The sequence below is a fragment of the Megachile rotundata genome, chromosome 12 (genome assembly GCF_050947335.1).
Source record: "Megachile rotundata isolate GNS110a chromosome 12, iyMegRotu1, whole genome shotgun sequence".
Lineage (NCBI taxonomy): Eukaryota > Metazoa > Arthropoda > Insecta > Hymenoptera > Megachilidae > Megachile > Megachile rotundata.
The window spans coordinates 16,429,959-16,451,305 of record NC_134994.1 but is presented as its reverse complement, the minus strand read 5'-3'; the positions used below and the strand labels follow the sequence as shown (position 1 = coordinate 16,451,305).

The following is a 21,347-nucleotide window of genomic DNA, read 5'->3' as shown; positions in this document are numbered from 1 at the left end:
AAAAGGTGAATTGATGGGAATGTTTTATGATTGAGGCATGTGTAATTAGAGTGTATTCTCTCGCTAGATGAAGTACAGTACATAAATATATATGTATTTATAATTGTTGTTTGAAATTGGATATTCAACATTTTCGATTACTTTTCAAATTCGTAATTTCTTTCGAAAACTATATAATTATTATATTTCGATAAACAGGAAGTAAATTGTGATTCTATTTTGCCTATTTTCACTTCTAAAATTCCATAAATTTCAAAGGAGAAATATAAGCGGAAAAAAAATTGTTGGTGAACTAAGCGCAAGCGCAACACTGAGTGTTTGGAATTGGTTAAAAACTTTAGAGTGTAGAGTATATATTTTTGCAGTAAGTATTCTATACTGAAAAAGTGAAGCAGCCGATATAAAGAGAGAGAATGTGACCTGGTCTTTCTGTCTCTGTCAATCCTTTATGAATCCACACGAAGCGAGGAAGAGAGAGGAAGACAGAGACGATTCGTTTTCTTTTTTAGCCGACAGTGCGCACAGCGCCATTTGAATGCTTACTTTACGAGTATATAGGTATATATTCTAAGGTTGAAACTGATAACTAGGGAAGAACGGTTAAAGAGAACGGGGAATTTTAACAACTTCGAAATTTTTTAGTTATCTCTAATTTCGTACAAATTGAATAAAAAAGTAATTATATATCGAAAAAATGAGATCAATGTGGAATAGATGAACGTAATAAAATAGTAAAAAAAAATGTAACGTAACATGCATCATATAAAAGTGGTAGTTCGATACTTTGCTAGCAATTGTAAGTTACCGAGAATTGAGTTGATTCGTCCCGCCATTTTGAACTAAACTGTGCTTGATCGTTGCTAGATATTCTGTTCAAGGAGGGAACTGTCAGTATACGTACACATACACGAATGAACTTGTATTACGCAGTCTTTTCTACTTTCGAACTTCAACCCAACAGAACATGGTTTATATTTTAGATTAAAATGTTTTCCTTATTACTGTTTACAGCGTATCTATCCGCTCACATAGCGAATGAACTAATGCAGAAGGCGTATGTAGATTACACGTTTAAATCTGCATTCATTTTAAATTTCTTCCAATTGTTAACAAACATTACGAAAGTGATACAAGTTGTCGGTTGTGTACCATTTATGTTCTAAAATAACCTAATCTAACCGAGAAGATACTGTGAAAATTATATTTCATATTTTATTTCATATTTCATATGAATTAAGAATTGTGAAGTACTGGCCAGGAGCGTTTTTAACCAAGTGGATAGGGGACGAGAAAGGTCGTTTCATCGTTTTAAAAAGTATTTAACAGGTATTCGATTGTTGATTACAGACGCACCTTTCTCAGTATACATTTAAAAATCATATAGTTTCATGATTTTTCTTCCGTGTTTTATGCAAACATGCATATTCATATACCTATGATTGCACATATTTTGAGTTAAAGATAACGTACAATATAATTCTTGTTATTTAAGGAAATGTTTTTGTACACAGATTAAGTGTAAAAGTTTCATACAGTTTTGCAAGGAACTGTATATTTTGAATATAATGCATATAGACAGTTTTGAAAATATGAGATACTCTACGTTAGAAGAACAAGAATACGGAGTACGTTCGTCTCAAAATCGAATATCTGACGAAACGGATGAAATCATAATGATCGACACCGATAATGTAGAATCGAAAAACGATAGCCCTTTAGAGGAGGGTTCTGTCGTATCTAATCTTCCTCTTTTGTTCGCGAATGGATATCCAACATCTTTGGAAAGGATCACTTTGGTACGGATATTTCTATACTTACGTTTATGTCGGACTCTTACATCACCTTACTCAATAAATACAGAAGCTCGAACAATCTTCCTAATGGAAATTACTGTTTATCATTAAATACACAGGATAACGGTATGATGCTGTTTGTTCAATTTTTCAGGCACAGTTGGAACGTTTTGTAACATTCATGGTTCAGTGTTCGTTAGGCCACGATACGACAGAGGCGATCACCGAACCGCAGTGGTGGCCCAAAGAAGTGAAATTTTCTAATCCTTTAATGAGACCTAACAGAGTGAACGAAGTAAGTTAAAGCTAATAACATAATTGTACAAAGAGTCTTTCCACTTCTACCAAAACATATAAATTTTAAAATGTCTGCTGTATTTCAGAATTGGATGGCTAATTTAAAGAAATTAGTATTTAGATGCTACACGTACCACAGGAGCGAGTATATTTTAAGGTTTTGTTCATATCTCGCACGGTATCCGCGCGAAGATTTAGAATACGTTAGCAATTGGGACTCGACGACGAGTCTTTACCATAAAAATACCGGAAAATTATTAGTAACATTTCGTAATGAAAATATGGTTAGTTTCCAAACCAATATATTTTATTTTACGTACTTTGATAATCTATACAATAAAATTTGAAGTAATTATTTCCTGTTTTTAGAACTATGATAAAAGGGATGTAAGTCCACGAAAGAAATTACTATCTTGCGGTGGAGTTGCTCCTTGCTATTCTAATAAATTGAAACAACAAGAGCATTCCATTACGATGGTTGAACCGCCGATCGAGGATATCTATTTATGTGATAATTGTGATGCTGAATTTATAGGTCTAGAAAAAATGAAGGTAATAAATTATGAGAAATGTACGAGGAGTAAAGATTATTATAAAGTAACTTTATAGGAACATGAACGCGTGTGTTACGAACGAGACCATAGAAGACGCAATTTACGATCCATAACGCCAGATGCACCGACTCCCAAGCCTGAATTAAGACAAGACCAGTTCTTGGAGTATTTTCGATTATGTTCGATAGATACGAAAACAAAAACGATCGAAAGAAACGACAGTGTTACGGTTGATGATAGTATCGTTAGACGAACTTCCCGTCGTGTTCGTGGATCTATCAGTTTCACAAGATGTCCAACTATTCCTTTTTCTTCGCCTGCCGGTATGTTATTAGCGAAGAGATCGAAAACGATGACGGAAGAAACGCAGAAAGAAAGACTAGAGAGGATAGAGAGACATCTTATTGCACCTGTTTTAAATAATTCATCTAGACCAAAATGGTTGGAAGCGGAAATTGATCGTGATAGATGGATCGTTACTCATAAACCAAATCGAGAACATAATCATGTACATGAATACAAATTTGTAAATTCTGTTAAAAGAAAACCAAGTGAGTACTTGATTTTTCAACGTTTTTCATTTCTTTCTTTTTTCTTTTTTCCTTAAAAACGTTTTCAAGGCAGAAATCGTGTGTATAGTATGTAATGTATAAGACGTATATTATACAAAAAGTGTTTCTCTTTTTTTTTTGTAGTGTTGAGTATAAAATCGCAATTATTGTACGTTGTTTGTCGACCTGTTTATGTTGTTCTGACACGCCTGTCTCAAAAACAAATAAACGATTTCGAACAAGATCCATCCAAATATCGATGTTCTGTGCGAGATGTTTCAGTCGATACGCAAAGAAACAAAATCAAGAAAGAATAAGACCAAATATATTTCTTCGAACCGTAAACTACAATCGATGAAAATGATTGATTCGTGTCTGTTAGAGGAAAATGAAGAGGTAGTTAACAGGGAGACAAGAGTTGGAAACATGATTCGTTTAAAAACTGCAAATCCTTACGATAAAAATATTGCGACTGTTAAACGGAATTAAGAAACAGTTTCCCGCGTAATATTCACAGACACTGTTATGATAATTGACCTAAGGATGTAAATTTGAGTATCCGTGTGTTCTCGGATGAAGATAAAAGATACAAATAATTGTATTTCCGAGCATGTGATAAAATCAATATTACAGAAACTTACTTCGACTAAGTCTCGCTTAAAATCTTGTGTTATTTCGACGAAATAGAGATGATCGAATTACCTTTTAAACGACAGTAATAAAAATTGCGTGTACACAGATATCGCATTACAATCCTGGACACGAGTACGAATTTGTCCACGATTATTTTGTCAGCACCAATGAATGATACTAGTTTGGTGCATAATATTCATTACTTATACGTTACATTTGTTATAATATTTATTAATTTTATTTCATACAATTTTTCGAACATTTAAAAATTGACGCGATCTAATGATTTACAATGCATTATAGCTCGTTAAAAAGAATTCTTAGTGATATTTGTAATATAATGAATCAATCAAATCTAAATATTTTTAATTGGTGCATTTATCGTACAGCAAAAAGTCATATGCACTTTTTATGCGCCGTATGTTATATACATATATATATATATATATATATAAAAAAAGAAAAATAAAAAAAAAAGTTTAAGTAAAGCAGTAAACGAGAGAAGAAAAAAAATGAAATCTGATTTACCAGTTTCTTTGTAATCTAGCTACTTTCTGTACTTTTTTCTCTAATTACCTCAATCTCAAATTATACATATGTATAAATATTTCTTCATTCTGCCGACAATTGTTTTCCTACTTAAAAATGCATTCACAATTTAAAAACAGTTAAAATATTTTGCATGTTTTATTCTTGTTTTTTCTTCGATTTAACAATTTTCTCGATTAGAAATGAAAATAATTTTTCTTTCCAATCCATTTCGATTCGTTTTAAAACCAATCTCTTCGTTGAAATGTTATGTAGCGGACCGAACGCTAGTGCGACTGCAGTACACGCTAAACAAATTACGTTGTATGGCATACTAAAATCAGGCGTGGGAAGGCTAATGAGCAAAGATTCCGTTCTTAGCTGGACTATATATCCTTCTCTCGAGGCGTTGAAACTAAAAATATGAATGAATTCGCTTGATAAAATACAATAAAATTGTTACGTATACGTTATCGCAAACAGTGAAATTAATCCATCGCGTTCCAACCTTGACGTTATAGTACTTCCATCGAGTGGTAATGCAGTGTAATTCCTTGCAATTGGAAGTAGCGCAGTGATTATGGCAGGTCCCATGTAAAATCCGTGATTAGCATCTGGCGGATACTCTTGCCACTTAAGAAACGAATAATCCATTTCTATAGAGAATTTGGTTACTGACCGAGGTGGTAAACGTAAAATTAACTCTAGGTAGTAAGGACTTTTTCTCTCTCTGCCTGGTAAATAACGCTGTACCACTATAATATACAATGGTAATAATTCGAAACGATCAGAGAGAACCATGTCGATTAGAGCCGCGAACGGCAATTATTTACTTACACGGTATAATTTGTTTTGCTCCACAAGTTATTGTAACAGAGTGTAGATACACTGGTAAATACCATGGAATATTTTCTAATAAAATAACGTCGATTGCTTGCCAATAATTATTGTAAATTTTTGTTACTAAACTACCTCTTTCTTGGCCGTACCCTATACAAAGAATCTTGTTAGTATAAAATATATGTTTATTTTATTGTAGCAATTTATAATTGTACACATACCAATAACGTATCTGTTAGCGAACAGTATCGAAGGATAATTCAAAGCAGCCTTGTGAGCGGTACCGTGTACAATTCCGATATTAAACATTCCTTTAACAGAATGAGTCCTAATATCGTAAACTGCTATTTCGTTTAACTGTCCTCCTCGATAACTAACGATCTTAGCACTGGGAAAAGGTATTAATTCATAAATCTGATTCGTATTGTTATTAGACACATCAACGTACACGTTGCTTAGCGTGGCAAGAGGGCATGCACCTTTGATACCCATTCCGAAAAATTTTCTAACGGACCAATCCTGCGAAACGAGTACATAAAAAGCGATAAATTTCAAATAAAATCTCAAAATCGTGTTTTAATCGAACAAAATTACCTGTGAAATATCTGTTACGGTATCGTATATTAACGAAACAGATTGTCGTAATTCTAAGGACGTTCTTGTACACGGAGTATTTGAACATATTATTCGAAAATGTACTCCGATGGAATGATAATTCGTATTATGAATGTACGCAGAGTTTAATAACGTTGCCAAACCTTTCTGTTAAAAATAGGAACTTAAACATTTCTCATGCAGAACTAAAGCGGTACTTAGCATAAACTGTGTACATACCTTAGAATCGCACGGTAATAATTTTTTAAACGGTGTTAAATTTTCTGTACAAACTATTTCTCTTGGTAAAGACGAATAACGTAAATGACTAGAATTAGCATTGTGTTCTCCTATACCGGTAGGTCGGAACGTAAATTCTGGGGACATACTGTTCGATGGATTAACAAAATTTAAAGAGGCACAAAATAATCCAGCTAAAGCATTCGTGAGACCTTTCCATTCGTCGTCGATACTGTAAAAGTACAAAGTACTTAAAAAATTTGTAGGCAATGCTTAGATTCGATTAGGTTCGAAATTGAATCTTACTTAGCAACATTTTTGCCGAACCATGCAAGGATCTCTGCGCCTGGACCAGCATCGTGATAAGGATATCCCCATTTCTGATAGTTCCATAAGCCTTTGGTTAATGTAAGGTGTAATTCATCTACCCCATGACGACTTATAATTTCACCGAGTCCTCTTGGAAATAAATGGGAATGTTGTACTGAAATATTAACTGATACTTTTATAAAAGTTCTAAATAAGAGACACGCTGTACTAATGAATAAAAAAAGAAACATTTTAGTAACTCGTAGCTTACGTGTTTTCGTATGTTTCGCCGTTTCCCATACCGTAGTAAATTGAAAATAGGCGTATACATGATTACTTGGCAATGGTTTTAACATTAATTCTTCGTCAAAGAAATCATTATGCGGAAAAGTAGATTTAACGGTATTAATAAAAATGGAAAATAATATTATTTTCGAATATGTCATAATGGAAAGAAAAAGTTTTAACCACCACTTTTAACCAATTTTTATCTATATATACAATAAATATTTAACATTTTATGTTTGACATTACAAATTTTTATTTTCCTACATTCTGTGCATCATTTTCAATCTATCAATTATCCTGGTAAACCGACGTGTATGATCTATTAAAAAAATAACCTATATATACATTTACAATAAACGTGTAACATTTCTCGCAGAGCAGAGCATTTTCATTACAGTAAAGAGTTACATAGCATACACTGTACATATACAGCGTGTAGAGTCAAACACTGTATATTCTTCGCCATGAATATAGGCATAAACAGTATGTCTATGTCATATATGGTGTGTTACATCTGTTTGCGATTTCTAGGGATTTGGTGTGGGTTGGTGCTGGTGAAGCGCTATGTCGCTTTACTCAGAACGAAAGTAAAATATTTTCTGTTTTCTTTGTCCGCTTACTCTGTACCATATTTTACGTATTTATTATGTACTTTCTTCGATAGTCATTTTCCCCAGAAAATACACGTTCGCCATGAACTGTACCTGAGAAGATAATGCAAGATAAACAAGGATCGACTGGAGGTTCTCAGTTTCGCCGCGTGAGGACTTTATAGCGAATTTTAATCCAAGTTGTTGTTCCGCGGATCAATACTTAAATTTCGATTTGGAGTTTTATGAATAGAATATTTGTGTTGTGACAGTAGAGAAGGAGCGATCGGTGATCGGTATATTGGAAAATATCGAGTGAAGCTTATTGAATATGGAACCGGAAGAAAACGAAATGCATTTAAAACAAGTAACGATGTTACGCAGCGAGAAAAATACAGCAATTGATTACGATGAAGATAGAGTAAGGTTAGACTTAACGAACCCTGTGTAGAGATTTCTTGCTTATTGTCGGATGAAGAAAATGAATTTTTCATGAAATTTTTCATTATATAAATGGTGTTATTAAGGAAATTAACTACTTGTACGATTTCAGCTACACGAGATGACAGCGTCGTATTCGGAAATATCATTCGATTCACAATCATCTCCACCCGTCTCGGAATTAAGATCGCTAATTGATTCCCCGGATATCGATGGAACAAGATTTTTAGAAGATAGTTTGGAAAAGATGAACGTAGTAGGTAGCAGACCCGATCAATTGAGTTTAAGAAATCGGGAAAGTAGTCCGACGGAGGACGAGGATATAGATCCTCCGAGTTACCATAAAGCAATGGGATATTTACAATTGGAAGGAACAGTGATGCAAGACGGGGACATGGTGCTATTCGTTGCAGAAGATTTAGAAAATAAGATTAAACTTTCTAGTCCGGTAACAAAAAAAGGAGAAACCCCGTCGTTTCCTGGCTCACGCAGTTCGACTCCTTGCTTATACAGACAGGCTTTGACTCCTCAGGTGCCACTTTTGGACCATAACGTATTGAACGAGTTAGAAATGGAAGCGAGAAAAGTAGCCACTTCGGTGGACGCTTTGACAGAAAATTTAGCTGCCATTTTACATAGCGTAAATCTTTTTTCTTCATTTTATTTGGTCGTTAGAATATTTGTTTTCCAGCAAAGTACGATAAAGATACTTTTTAGGCATCTGCATTGACCGTCGGATGCTTAGAAACATATAGGGATGCCGTTTGCAAGACATGCGACGCGGTGGATCACAATATTAAATCGATGTATCAATTAATGGCGAAATGCGAGGAATTATCGAAATCGATGGGTCCCGTATATAAGCTAGCGGATCAAATGTAAGCATCGAAAGTTTCGCAGACGAATCGTTTTCAACGTCTATACATTTTTGCTTTACATTTTAGCAAAGAAGTGAAGAGAATGTTGGAGTTATTTGAAAGTGCAATGAATCTATGAAGCGCTTAAAAAAAAAAGATGAATCTAATTTTGACAATACGTTTACACGTGCAGAACTCGTATCTGTCGCATTGCTTCTGATCGTTAGTCAAGAATATTTTCGAATCATGCGCATAACCGCATAACGACTACTCGTGCGCCATCGTCGTCAATCAAATGTACGCGATACGGTTAAAGGTGAAGAACGCGAAGGGTGTTGTGTCTCGCTTCGGGAAGCGAGTTAACGTATTTAACGTCGGTATATTAAATCGAAAATGCGTAAATCCGATTTTAATCGCTAGAAACCACCGGTATCGAGAAAGAAAAAAAATGTATAATATATGCTAAAATAACTAATAAAAAATTTGGATGGTTTGAAAAAACAGACATAAGAAAAAAGGAAAAGACAAGAAAAGAAAAGGAAAGGAAAGGAAAGGAAAGATGCATGGAATACGGAAACCAATGATGCAAGTCGTAAGTGAAGATGTAACGCGATTGAAATACGAAAACGTAATAGTTTTCTTTTTAATAAGAAAATTTATCAAGGCGTTTGATTGATCCGTCTTTATCTGTACGTAGACGCCTGTAAACTTTTCATAAGCTGATCTTACAATGTACCGATTGTTCGTATTCAGCTTGACACAAAGTACATTGAGAAAAGTCACGTTTCGTGTTTGTTCCATTCCGAGTTGGCACAGTGTTGAAAATTAATTTGTCGGTATTATACGGTTTGGTGAGAATTCATTGTAAACGAAGGCTGTAAATAACATAATCAAGAAGCGAGAGCAGGAAACTCGTCGCGAGGCGCGCCTCATTTAACGCGTTCGCTGAGCGTATTTATTAAAGACAGGATGATTTTAATCCGGCTAGGGGAAAAAGGGAGCGATGATAGCGGACAAACACCTCGTTAATTTATTCTCCAACCCCGACATCTCCATTGAGGCCACCGAAAGCATTTGTATACGCGTAAACGTATAGAGCCGTGCCCTTCCTACCATTCTCATACGCTGTTCTGCACATTTTCAATTCTCTTGAATGGAAAACGATTTGTTTCCTTTTTATCGTTCCCTTTTGTCATCCTACGTATCAGGATCAGACTTTAACGACACGCAGGTTCGCCGAGAAGCTTTTCACAAAATGGTATATTTGTCGTAAAAATAAATTCGCTTACGTTATAAATTTCGTACTGCTTCAATCGTTTTCGACGATCAGTTGCTCTTTTCCTTATATATATATATATATATATATATATATATATATCATGGTTCATGGTTGACTCTTTGCTCGTGTACCATTGGTGAGAAAGAAGAAGGAAGATTTTCTTAGGAAGATTTAGGTGCGATCGCGTAGCGATCATTCAAGCGTAAGAGAACGGCAGAAAGAAACGTAGAGGGAGGGGAAGCGAAACGAAAAATGCTCAGCAGATCACAGACTGCCTAATTAAAAGGTTCGCCGTCACATGGAATCTTGTTTCTTTCTTTCTTTCTTTCTTTCTCTCCCTGTGTGTGTCTTTTGTTTGAACGAGAGATGCTTGCGGTAAAGTCTCAGGAAGCGAACGTCTCTCTTTCCTTTTGTCCTGTCTTTAACCCTGTGTCGCGTACGTATCCACGGACATCCGTTCGTTCTCGCGTGATAACGAGCTACGGTATCCTTTTCGCGAAACCTCTTGTCCGTTTTTACGAACGAAGACAAAAGAAGCAGACGGGGAAAAGGTATTGACATTCGCACGACGAGAAAGAAGAAAGGCCGCAGCGATTTCTCGAGGAAGATTCGTTTCAACGATCGCTGCATACTCCGTACTTTCTTAATCGAGGAGATAAGATCGAAAATTTTTGTGGCACGCGTTCATCGTGTTCTTCGAAGGCACGATAGGAACGAGGGAAACGAATCGACTCTGTCGAATTATGTTCTACGAAGGATCAAGTTTAAAGAACCTTCAAGAACCGGCCAATTAAATTTCAATTTGCAAATTAACTTTGGTAATTACGAGTGGACTTGGAGAGCGGTGCGTCGAGGAAGGGTTGGAGAGCGGAGATTTACAGACGAGGCGGTAGAAACTTGCCAACTTTTCAGTCGCTTTTTATACAACTTTTCTTGTTAAGATCGTGATTATGAATTTTCCGTTTGATCGTCCCTTCGTAAGCTCATAGTACGAACTTACGTTCATAATAGCAACGCGAAACTCGGATATTAACAATCGACCGTTATCGTTCGTTGATCGATTACTCGAATCAATGTACTTGCATGTCCGAGCGCGTTCGTAATTCGAGTTTGTTACGTTTCTTTTGTTCGTGCCTGGTTATTACGTTGCGTATTGTTCGACAAGTTGTTTAAACCGAGGCCTACAGAGGCGACAGAGAAGAAAGGAAAGGTTCGTCGGTAAGAAGGTAAGTAAAGCGTTTTTGTCAACGAAAATTACGTAGATTCCATCGAAGGGTTAACACTTTTAAAGTATATTCGGAAGTAACGACGGATTCGAAAGACGAAGTTTAGTTAGACGAAAATGTTGTCGACACTTGTGCATACCTGCATTATCGTAGCGTAGCTTAGGAACTTGGGTACTTTTAGTGTCGCATTATTTTCGATTTAATAGAATTTAGTGAAATTCCATTCAGTTTGATTAAATTTCCATTTGATTCGATCCTCTTCCGTTTCGTTTCACTCCGTTCCGTTCCGTTTCGTTTCGTTTCGTTTCGTTTCGTTTCGTTCCGTTGAATTTCGTGTTCGTTTCTGACGAAGCCATTTGTTCGCACTGTTTCCGCTCCTGTTGGCAACGGTGTACAGTTGCGACTATGGTCTCGAAACCGCTGGTCGCTCATCCTTTCCACTCGTCCTCGTCGGACCGGACAGAAATCGATCTTTTCTCTCTTTCTAGCATTTTCCATTCCCTTTCTATGGTGGTGTACGCGTAAGATAGCTCGATCCCGTTCCATCTTATGGCCGAGACACGCCTCCCACTCGTGGCGCGCGACCGCTGTCGGATCGTCGCGGATGGTCGGATGTCGGGGATTCAGTCGACGCCGAACCGGCACGCGTGCTGGCCGAATCGTTTCGTACGCGTTGCATCGTGTTTTGCGTTTTGCATCACGCCACCGCGTCGTATCGGCTCTCCTATTCGCGCCACGTTTCGTTCCGTTCCGTTCCGAGTTTCGCACCGCTTCGTTTTACGAAGAGATTTTGGCCTCGCGTTCGGTCGCGCTTACGATCGGTCCGTAAGAGTGTGCGCGCATACCAGCGCAACGAAAAACTTGTGGAAGCTCGTTCCGTGGTCGTAGATCCGCGAAAACGCGCGCAGCCATGCTAGATCATCGGAACGAGGACGATCCAGCTGCTCGGTGTCGCGTGTGAACGCGTTTCTTGTACTTCCACGAACGGTGAAGAAACAAGTGGAAAGAAGTGACGCGTGCAAAGTTTTTCGGTGGATCGCTGTTCGATTTTCGGCTCGTCCTCCAGGTTCTCGACAACTGGACGTTTTCGCTTCCGTTTTCGGATCTTGTACCCTTCGTTGCTTTTCACCGAGAAACGTCGTCGACGAGATCCGCCGTGGACGTCGGAACGAACAGATATGGATTTCGTGATTTTAAAGGTAAACGCCATTCTTTCGTGTCTACTTTATTTCTTTGTTCTCGTTCTCGTTCTCGTTCTCCTTGTATGTGCGTGCGTGCACGCTTGTTTGTATTCGTTTCGAAACGCTCGCGTTAAAGGTTTATCACGGAAATAAGAACGTTCCGCTAAGAATTTTTAATCGGTTCGCTTCGAAACTTGACTCCTTCTCCGAAGCGATGCAAGGAATATCGCGCGATAACCGTTACGTTATTGTAAGAGCAGTTGCTCCGTATATGTATATCGAAACGATACGAAGTATAATTATATACTTCGTATAGAACGCGCGAAACGCGTGGCTCGCCGTCGCGAATAAAGATAAGAATAAAGATAAGAAGCGTGCATTGTACGAATCTATTGCACGAAGATAGAAAGAAGAATGAGAAATATAACGTTGACGCTGCTTATGGTCGTTCTGTTATTCGTACTTTAGGCGACGTTTAGCCGAATCGACGAAAAAATCGGAGTTTTGTTCGTAAGATTCGGAAAGAAAATCGAATAAGAAGATGTGTACCTGCTTCCGAGCTTCGTCGTTATCGTTGCAGTCGGTGTAGAGCAAGTTTCCACGCGTTAGATAAGACGGTGATAATGGAATTTCCAGGAAACTCGGTAGTCGAGGGTAGGTTTACTCCGGTCGAGTCGTGCCGCGGGACGATCTTACAGGAGCCGCGTTCGCGTTTAATTTTAGCGCTCGCGACGCGATCTAGGGGGTAAGCCTTTTTCTATCCGATCGTAACGCGCGACTTTGAACGTTGAAATTCGGCAAACTACTATACCCGTAGAGATGTCGCGTTTTTGGACAGTCGATCGGTCAGGTTCTATTGTTCGATCGTATTATCGACGTTCGCGAGAGTCGATAGGTGCGCGCGTTCGCCGATCATTCGTCGAATCGTTGCGTTGTTTTCGCGTGCAGAGAGAATAGGAGAGGAGAGCATAGTAGAGAGCAACGAGAAGGAGCGTTTAAGTCGGTAAGCGCGAAATAACGGTCGCGCCGTTGAAGAACGAACGCCTCGGGGTGTCGGTGAAACGTCGCCGCGGGTTTCTCGAGCGTACTCGAGTAGTCGCGGTTGGCGCGGAAACAGAGAGACCCTTCAGTGAGAGAAATGAAAAGCATCCTATATCGAAATCTACGGTATCGGAGGAGACTCTCGCTCGACGAAAATTACCGCGATAAACTTTTAGCTACTTCGCACTTTACGTTCTGATCGATTCGCGGCATTTCGTTAGGAATCTTTCCCCCCCCCCCCCCCCCCCGTTGTTACCGCTAGTCGGAACAGACAGTTCGCGAGTGCTCCGTACGTGCTCTCCGCGGGAAGAATCGAGATCCGTGGTGCGATCAGATCGGTGATAACTCGACACGCGGTGCTTCTGTTCTTCCTATCGATTACGCGCTTTCTTTCGATCAGTCGCGTCGCGTCGCGTCGCGTCGCGTTCAATATCATCGGTCATTCGCGCTAATCGACGAGCAGGATCGACGACGTTAGCGAATACACCCCAATGGGTCCTCCACGAGGACACGGTTATCTTTTCGATAACGCGAAAAGATTCGGTATCGTCGAAAGGTCGCATCCGCGTGGTCGCGAGCGGTGCAATGCCCGCGAGATTTCCAATTAGTTTGGTCGCGGGTACCGTCTTGCGGTAACGAAGCGATATCGCGTTGCCGTAACGCGTTAAGTGTTCGTTACGGAACGAAGAGCGAAAGAGAGGAGGGAGGGGCGAAGAAGGTAGAAGGAGAGGAGAGAAGAAACGATGAAATCGCAAAAATTACTTGACAGCTGAGAACGGTGGAAATATTTTAATTCTTTTCTCCGAACACTCCCCGCGTAGGTACTCGAGATAATTGCCATTTGCGCCAATAAAGCCGGAATCTCGACGGTTTCTCGTCCCTGCCCTTCCTTCTTCGTCACCGTTGTTTTCCCCCTATCGCGATCCTCTTTCTCCCTCTTCTTCCGCCCTATCCCCTTTTCCTCCCTTCTTGCCCTTTTGTCGATCTTTCTTCCCTTCCGTATTTCTGTCCGTATTTCTTTCCGTCATTCGGTCGTAGTCGCTCGATCGTACGTCAGTATCCGGCAACGCGTCGGAAGGCCTTTGGTCGAACCGATTAGAATGCCTCCGAGTCCCTGTAGACTATCGTTAGCTTTTAGATGGACTAAATAAGATTATCGTTGGAAAGGATTTTCGTCTCGATCGAAAGGTATTTTCGACGTTTTATCGGCGTTTACGAGCAGCCGATTAAACGCGGTCGTTACTCGATAAATTGATACGGAATGCAATTTGACCGTGCGTGTACTTTTATCGATCAGTCGCGTCGCGTCGAACGCGCACGGTACGCGAGCGTGCCGTAATAACGCGTTGTCATCGTAAGTTCGTCGGGACATTTTAATTGAACGGACAGCTCGCGTATATTAATCGCGTAATTTTCGAATCGTCAGGGCTCGATCCCCGTTACGTTCATTGGATCTCGCTACGGAGAGATCGCCGCGTCTACGTAGACAGAGACCTCTGTCGATGAAAATTTTCATAGAACCCGTTCGGTATCTCGTTTAACTTTGACCGCGAAAGACGATCCGGTCGGACGAAATCTGTCCGTCGTCGAGGGAGTCCCGCGACGAGTTCGTAGCGTCGAACGATTTCCGTTTCGCTTCTCGAATTACGACGAGCCGTTCCTCCGAAAAGGACGCACAGCTGGAAAAACGTAGAAGCGTGGCGAGCGAGCCGAGATTCCTGGAGAAACGGTGGGAAAAACTTAACGCCGTGTATCGATCTCGAGTTTCGGGACTCTTTGTCTCGCGGCGATCTATTCGTACGGGTACGTTGACGGCGGATCGCGATCGGATATTTTTGGAGCGAATTCCAGCGACGCCGGGCGTAGGGCGACGATTTACGCGGTTCCCGACTCTGTCGTCTTCGTTCCTGCGGATCTTGTCGCTTCTTTTCTACCTTTCTGCTGTTTATCGCGTTTTCATCGTTTTACGAGTAGACGAATCGGCCGTTATCCGACGAACGACGAGCTCGGCAAACCGAGTATACGCATAGTAGTACGTGTTGGTGGTTAATGGGAGACAAAGCGAAAGAGAAAGAGAAAGGAGGGGCTGGAGGGTGAGCGAAAGGGAAAGTTTCTTTCACACGGTAGGGCGGGAACGATAAATGTCCGTGAAAGAGAGAGGGAGCGGGAGAGATTTCGGGCCGGTTGAAAAATGTTGCTTCGGTTCGAGGGGAAACGGAGGCCTCGGCACCGTGGTGGGGAAAACGAAAATCGGAGACGGACAAACAGAGTTTTTATCGAGATTTCTATCGAGATTTCTATCGAGAATGGCTGCGAATCGGGAAACGATTCGAACGGTTAGGAAGATTTAAAGTCGAGCAAGGATTAATTATTTTTCCCAGTGTTCTTAACCGATTCGCGAGAGGCATCGTTAACGGATATCGATCCTACGAACAACCGGCTACGGCGTTTATCGAACCGGCCCGGGTTTATCGTGGTCGGAGCTCGTTAGCGTGCCAAAGCTCGTTCGATAGCGATAATAATGCGTGTCGAAGAAGAAGAAAATCATTGTCGGAGTAGAAGAACGGAGAGGAAGGTGGGCTGGGAATTCCGAATATTTTTCTAACATACTTGATCCGAGCTTAACGATCGTCCATTCCGTTCTATCGTTCTATCGTTCGTTCGTCGATGCTTTTCACAATACGTTTAAAAGGGAAACGGAGAAAATACAGGGAACGCTGCTCGAAAGACGACGGTTCAGGGTCGGGAAGACGCGGCACCGTTCGAGAATAAAAATCGGACGGGCCGCATTTATCGTTTCCGTTGGTATTCGCGAGCCTTGGAAACGACGAGTACGCGTCGTTAAGTATATTCGAACGCGAACATAGCGAAATCACGAAGTAAAGTAGGCTCGAGGAATCGTAATCGTTGCGTCTCTCGTGCTACATTTACGCTCGCCTCCTCGTTCGCTCCTCCGTCGAATCATCGGAGTCGGATTAATTTCGTCGAGCTTTCCATTATCGCGCGTACCTACATTTAGACGGAACCGGAGAACAGCCGAGTGCCAGAAACGGGACGAGAAGCTATTTCTTCGGGCTATTTTCCGTCCTCGATTATGCCGCTCTATCGACCAATCCGTTCCCCTTCCTTTCCGCGTTGCCGATTAACGAACAAATCTTTCCTCGTTGTTCGTTTCGTTTCCTATCCACGCCCTACCGACGACGCGTCGATTATCGGTTAGAGGTCGGTTGTCCCGAACGTAGGCTCCTCCGCGAAAAGGACCGTTCCGTAATGTTTAGTTCGTAGTTAGCGCGGACAATCGTAACGGAAGATGTTCGGCCGTTTGTTCGAGCGTCGCGAAGAGATTGTCGAGCGCGCCGTATTCCGATCACAGTTTTTCTCGAGAGAAGTTTGCGGGAAGGCGAGGGCGGAGGAGGCGGCAAAAGGGTGACACGGAGTGGTTTTACGGAGGACGTAGAAAAGCGAGCGGACTGTCCGTTGGTAAAGTTGAATGTGGCGCATTCATCGTGGAGAGAGGTTCGCGTCACGACCAAGACCGTCCGAGAAAAACGAAAGATAGCATCGGCGTTTGAAACGATTTAAAAGGTTGCGAGAAACGACGCGCCGCTTACTACGCTCTTTATCCGCGAGATCGCGTTCGATATCGTCGAGGACGGCGTAAAATTGCATCGATTTTTCGATACGTTTATCGTCCACCGTCCATCGTGGTGGTAACAGTAACGAGTATTTGTCGATCGGATACAGGAAATCGGATGTACGAGTTCCTCGGAAGAGAAACGTCGATCGAACTAAAAAGTAACGCGGTTGGGAATCCCGTCGATTCGTGGGAACGATTTTACCGAGTCGACTTTCGTCGAAATCCGCGCGACGAAAGCGGTTCCCTGTTCAATTTTCTTCGACGCCGTTCGTCTTTTCTCCGTTGCGGTGCAACGAGAGCGCGAACCGAAGAAGACGGTAAAGGGAAAGAGAAAAATGGCGAAGGGCAGGGAGAAAAGGCAAACAGCGTATAGTAGGGAGCTTTTCTCCTTCCCTCGCGCTCTCTGTTTGCACGGTCCTTTTTCTTCGTCACGTCGGTTGCTTTGTTTAATAACCGAGCGCGGTCTTTTACGAGTTGACGGAATAGCTAGCCGCGTCATTTAACTTTGACGTCGAGTAGGAAGCGCGAAACGAGCAGTTTCGAATCGATTCGAACTTTTACAAAACGCGTCTCGAACGGACAACGAAAGATACGAGATAAAGGGGCGCCGTTGTTGTCGTTAGCCTCGACTTATCGAATAAGTCCGAACCCTGTTCCAATTCCTTTTCAAATACTCGCGAGTTACGGAAGCGAAACGTTCGAGGACTTTTATTTGGCGCGGCGTGCAGGTGCGTCGGTTCTATACCCCTGATTCCCCGCTATTTTTCCCTAACCGTACAATAGAGAACCTAGCCGTCGGTTTTTCGGAGCTTTTCTCTGCGGCTGCCTCGTGAAACTTCCGTACAGATTTCACGCGACGTCCCCTTTGATCGCGCAACGGCTACTACGGGTAGGCCGCGTTTGCCAGCAATCGGAAACTGCTATTGTTTCTCGGGATAGATCGGGGAAAATCGGGGAAAATCGGGGAAAACGTTGCGACGCGATACGGGAACGGGTGCGAGGGGAAGCGATTCCACCGGTGGAGAATAAATAGCGCGTGCACGAGGGGAAAAACGCGCGACGGAACATCGAGGTCATTTTATTCCCTGTAGAATCCCGTTTCCTTTCGCAGCATCGAATAACCGCGACGTTTCTTCGGTTTCTTTTCTATCGCGCGAGCAACGCGCGCGAACGAAACAAAAAGATTGGCTGAATCAGCGACGCGTTTCTCTCTTAGAGTTTCTCGTGGAAATCTTTCCCGATCCGACGCGACGACTCGCGAGTCAATTTCGCGAATAGAGTCGCGACGCGAACGAAAACGATTCGTAAAAACGAACATCGATAGCAACGTCGAGGAGGACGAGGTCGAGAAGTTGTTGGTGGCGAAGAGGACGAGCATAGAGAAAAAGTGGAGCGCATCACGGCGATGGATGCATCCATTGTTCGGCGTAGTCAGGAAAATCAGTCTCTTTCTTTCCTTCTTCCTCGCGGAAATTTCGAAACATTCTCGGTGGCTCGCTCCAACTTTTTCTCGGATCCGTCTTTAAGCTCTCGCGTTTCCGTTCGCTTTTCCGACTTGGTGTTCGGTCACCGCTTCCTTTCCTCGCCCCTCGTTATTTGCATTTCCGTCGCGCGGCTCTCGTTCGACGATCGCGAAAACTTAGCTTTTGTCGTATTTTTCCAGCGCGAATCAGTCGGAACCGTGTCGGAACTGTAGGTCCGCGTGTTTGGAATCGCGCAAATTCTCTACGTCCGTTTGTCGCGTTGTTCGACCGATGCGAATCCGCCGCGCCTATCGATGTTGCCGTTCTTCGAATCTTCTCCACTGTCCTTTTTCATTTCCATTCTTTTCTTCTCCTCTTTACTCGTTTATCGCGTCGCTTCCCTTTCTCTCTCTGTTCGATCTCGAGTCTCTTTCTCCCGTCCTTCTTTCCCGTTGGCAGCTCGGTCGGCTCGTCTCCCGGCACGCCTCGCTTTGCCGCTCGCTTCTATTTTCTCTCTTCGTTTCCCGTTGTAACGCGGCATCGAGCGCGACTTTATTAGAATTTTATTGGATCGTTGCGACCGCTTTCATTAAGCTGGATATAGCTAATTGAGTCGAGGTTTTGCTTCCGTTACTTTTTTTTTTTCTTTTTTCGCTGGCCGTCCCAGCAGTCGGCGTTGTCCGTCTCGTCGATATCGACGCGCCTCTTTGCGCGTCGTTTTCTCGCGACCGGTTAGATTCGCAGGGCCGAGGAGAGCCGATAATTCGTTCGCCCTCGAGAAGAGAACGTCGTGGCGAAACCGCGGTGGTATCTCGGGGAGGCCGGAAGGGAGGCGGTCTAGAAGAGAGCGAAAAAAGAAGTTGAAAGAAACCGTGGAGGAAGATCGTGGTTGTGAACGCGGACGAAACCGATCGTAAATTATTCCGCGCGTTTAGGGGTTTTAAGCGACTCGCGGCCCTTTCAGCCTCTTCCTTTCCGCCTCCGTAGCCATCCTTTCTCGACTCTCCTCGCGACGAGATGCGAACGAAACGGCTAAATGGAGGGTACAAATCTATGCCGTCATTAGCGTGACCCTTCCTTCTTCTTTTCCTCCTTCTTTTCCTCCTTCTTTTCCTCCTTCGATCCTTTTCGTTCGTTTGCACGCGTTTTTCCTGTTTTCCGCGTTCCTCGTAATCCCAAGCCGCGCAAGGTCGGAAGGGTTTTATTAAAACGCTAAATCGAGCGGGAACGGTTGGAAATTGGCTCGGTGGAGCAATGGGTTTCGAGAAGACTCGTTCGTTTATACGCTCGTGCCGTTCGGAACAACCGGTTCTGATCGTTTTCCGCCAGCTTGCTACGGAAATTCTATCGCGTTTTATTCGCCGTCGATACTTTTATCCGATTTCTTTCATCGGCTGCTCTTTCTTCGATGTTCGAGCAATTACGCTCGTACATGATCGACGCGACGAAACCGTAATATACGTTTCTTTTTTCGTCGAGTGACTCGTCTGGTTATTTCAGCCGTTAATTTGCTCGCGATTTTATTACGGTTTTCGATCTACTCGCCTCGTCGGTTACTCGAGAAGCGGTATCGTCGTTGATAACCGTTTTCGAGCACCGAATCGGACGAGAGAAAAGAAGAGAGAAAGTAGTCGATGTTTTTATCGATGCTCGAAGAACGACGCTGTTCGGTGTCGACGGAACGCGGAAAGAGGATAAAAATATCGGCGGTGAGAATAGGAAAGACGATTTCGCGGACGTTCTTTTTGGTCCCGAACGATACGCGCGAGAAGGACGAACCCGAATCGGGTCGGAGTTCGCGGCGAGTGGGACGGGACGAAAGGAGAGGAAACGAGAGGAAACGAGAGGAAACGAGAGAGAAGGACGGCTTGCTTCTATCGAGGTCTACCAGAACGATGGAAGCTTACCACTCGACGCTTGCTCGTAAAAGCTTTTGCAGACAGTAGGTATGTTGGAGAGAAAGAGGAGGTGGAGGAGGTCAACCGATCCCCGCGGACGTACGCTTAAGTGCTGTGCCTTGATGCGCGTTCGCCATAGCTATTGTTTCGACGCGACACGCGTTCCGCAGCGCGACCGGCACACCGTCGAGCCGTTCAAATTTTCCGAGTCCGCGAATTTCGAGGGTGAAAGGCGATTACGGATCGCGACCTCTCGGATACGTCTCATCCGATTCGATTTTGTCGCGATCCCGCTTCCAGTCTTGACTCGTTCCCGTTATTCGTCTCTCGAGCGACCGTTCTTTTCTCCTTCCGAATCCAGGAGGGTGACTGGCGCGCGCGCCGGCTTTATTCTTTCTCCCCCATTTTCTTTTTCGCCTTCTCCTCTCCGGTTCCGAATACGCGCGTTTCTCCCGACGATTCGAGCGCGATACGTTCGCGAGGCTAGCCAAACGTTGCTCGGAAATTCCTCGGTCCTCGTTCCTCGAGGAACGCGACGCGACGCGACGCCTGACTCGCCGATCGAAGGACGAGGTTGCTGCTTTTGATCGCCGTTAAGGCGAAAGAAATAGCTCGTTAATTCGCACCCTCGATGAAAAGGGAGCGAGCGAGAAATCAAAGCGGAGGAAAGGTGATTAGGGCGACGGATAACGTTTCTCGGGGCGTGTTCGTTAATTGCGCCAATGTCGCGGCATTAATTGCTCGACAGAATTATTCGTCGACGCTCGACCTCGAAGAAGGCGCGATCGATTCGAACGTCGTCGCGTACCGACTCTTTTCTTCCCCGGCAGTTAACGGAAGTTGAAACGAATAGGTCATCGCGCGTACTCACCGTCGGGTCAACGATAAGGACTCGAAAGGCCGAATGTTCCCTGAACTCGGAGGAGCGTCGCGTCGCGTCGCATCGCGTTCGAACGAGAGCGTCGTAAAAAGGAAGCAACGAGCCGCGAAAGTCGGCGAGCGACGAGGTCGCGCCCGTTGAAAGAGTTCGTCTCGGTGGGAAGAGGAAGTTTGACGCGCACCGGCTGAAACGGTCGCGGCTCTCGCGATAGTTTAGATCCCTGGAGC

At 42.9% G+C, this 21,347-nt stretch overlaps 4 protein-coding genes across 14 annotated transcripts in view; 3 read left to right on the top strand and 1 right to left on the bottom strand.

Annotated features, from left to right (window-relative positions):
- The first annotated feature begins 656 nt into the window (after positions 1-656).
- ova (ovaries absent) lies at positions 657-4,276 on the top strand. 7 transcript variants are annotated; one of them, XM_076538395.1, is made up of 8 exons: positions 657-675; positions 1,012-1,326; positions 1,512-1,796; positions 1,948-2,088; positions 2,177-2,374; positions 2,460-2,642; positions 2,700-3,195; positions 3,340-4,276. In XM_076538395.1, exons 3-8 carry the CDS (start codon positions 1,566-1,568, stop codon positions 3,510-3,512), a joined length of 1,422 nt encoding a protein of 473 aa, XP_076394510.1. In that variant the 5' UTR covers positions 657-675; positions 1,012-1,326; positions 1,512-1,565; the 3' UTR covers positions 3,513-4,276. The 7 variants fall into 7 exon arrangements, with proteins under 7 accessions (XP_076394510.1, XP_076394511.1, XP_076394512.1 ...); XM_076538396.1 differs by having other exon boundaries at positions 658-796; positions 1,239-1,326; XM_076538397.1 differs by having other exon boundaries at positions 658-796; positions 1,239-1,326; positions 1,493-1,796.
- A 226-nt stretch (positions 4,277-4,502) lies between these two features.
- On the bottom strand, positions 4,503-7,019 carry PIG-T (phosphatidylinositol glycan anchor biosynthesis class T). The gene is made up of 8 exons (XM_003701490.3): positions 6,611-7,019; positions 6,337-6,514; positions 6,031-6,262; positions 5,791-5,958; positions 5,418-5,715; positions 5,194-5,346; positions 4,865-5,111; positions 4,503-4,771 (listed from the first exon to the last, which is right to left on the bottom strand). Exons 1-8 carry the CDS (start codon positions 6,783-6,785, stop codon positions 4,516-4,518), a joined length of 1,707 nt encoding a protein of 568 aa, XP_003701538.1. The 5' UTR covers positions 6,786-7,019; the 3' UTR covers positions 4,503-4,515.
- Positions 7,020-7,230: 211 nt separating this feature from the next.
- BORCS6 (BLOC-1 related complex subunit 6) lies at positions 7,231-10,098 on the top strand. Of its 2 annotated transcripts, none has more exons than XM_003701514.3 (4): positions 7,231-7,638; positions 7,771-8,298; positions 8,376-8,536; positions 8,603-10,098. In XM_003701514.3, exons 1-4 carry the CDS (start codon positions 7,549-7,551, stop codon positions 8,652-8,654), a joined length of 831 nt encoding a protein of 276 aa, XP_003701562.1. In that variant the 5' UTR covers positions 7,231-7,548; the 3' UTR covers positions 8,655-10,098. The 2 variants fall into 2 exon arrangements, with proteins under 2 accessions (XP_003701562.1, XP_012136407.1); XM_012281017.2 differs by having other exon boundaries at positions 7,231-7,643.
- A 1,052-nt stretch (positions 10,099-11,150) lies between these two features.
- Positions 11,151-21,347, top strand: part of Slip1 (SLo interacting protein 1) — a 22,372-nt gene continuing 12,175 nt past the window's right edge. Inside the window, exon 1 of one of the 4 annotated variants that reach the window (XM_012281070.2) lies at positions 11,151-12,219. In XM_012281070.2, coding sequence (XP_012136460.1) covers positions 12,199-12,219 — 21 coding nt within the window. In that variant the 5' untranslated portion in view covers positions 11,151-12,198. Of the gene's footprint in view, positions 12,220-20,048; positions 20,289-21,347 lie in introns of those variants that run through there. The other 3 variants (XM_076538377.1, XM_012281069.2, XM_076538379.1) reach the window with 3 other exon arrangements.

Excerpts from the sequence above, each read along its gene's own strand:
- ova (XM_076538395.1), top strand. The coding sequence starts at position 1,566 with ATGCATATAGACAGTTTTGAAAATATGAGATACTCTACGTTAGAAGAA. Across the intron at positions 1,797-1,947 it reads CTTTGGAAAGGATCACTTTG|GCACAGTTGGAACGTTTTGT; the intron begins GTACGGATATTT and ends TCAATTTTTCAG. Across the intron at positions 2,089-2,176 it reads GACCTAACAGAGTGAACGAA|AATTGGATGGCTAATTTAAA; the intron begins GTAAGTTAAAGC and ends GCTGTATTTCAG.
- PIG-T (XM_003701490.3), bottom strand. The coding sequence starts at position 6,785 with ATGACATATTCGAAAATAATATTATTTTCCATTTTTATTAATACCGTT. Across the intron at positions 6,515-6,610 it reads GGCGAAACATACGAAAACAC|TACAACATTCCCATTTATTT; the intron begins GTAAGCTACGAG and ends TTAATATTTCAG. Across the intron at positions 5,716-5,790 it reads CCGTAACAGATATTTCACAG|GATTGGTCCGTTAGAAAATT; the intron begins GTAATTTTGTTC and ends CTCGTTTCGCAG.
- BORCS6 (XM_003701514.3), top strand. The coding sequence starts at position 7,549 with ATGGAACCGGAAGAAAACGAAATGCATTTAAAACAAGTAACGATGTTA. Across the intron at positions 7,639-7,770 it reads TTGATTACGATGAAGATAGA|CTACACGAGATGACAGCGTC; the intron begins GTAAGGTTAGAC and ends GTACGATTTCAG. Across the intron at positions 8,299-8,375 it reads TAGCTGCCATTTTACATAGC|GCATCTGCATTGACCGTCGG; the intron begins GTAAATCTTTTT and ends GATACTTTTTAG.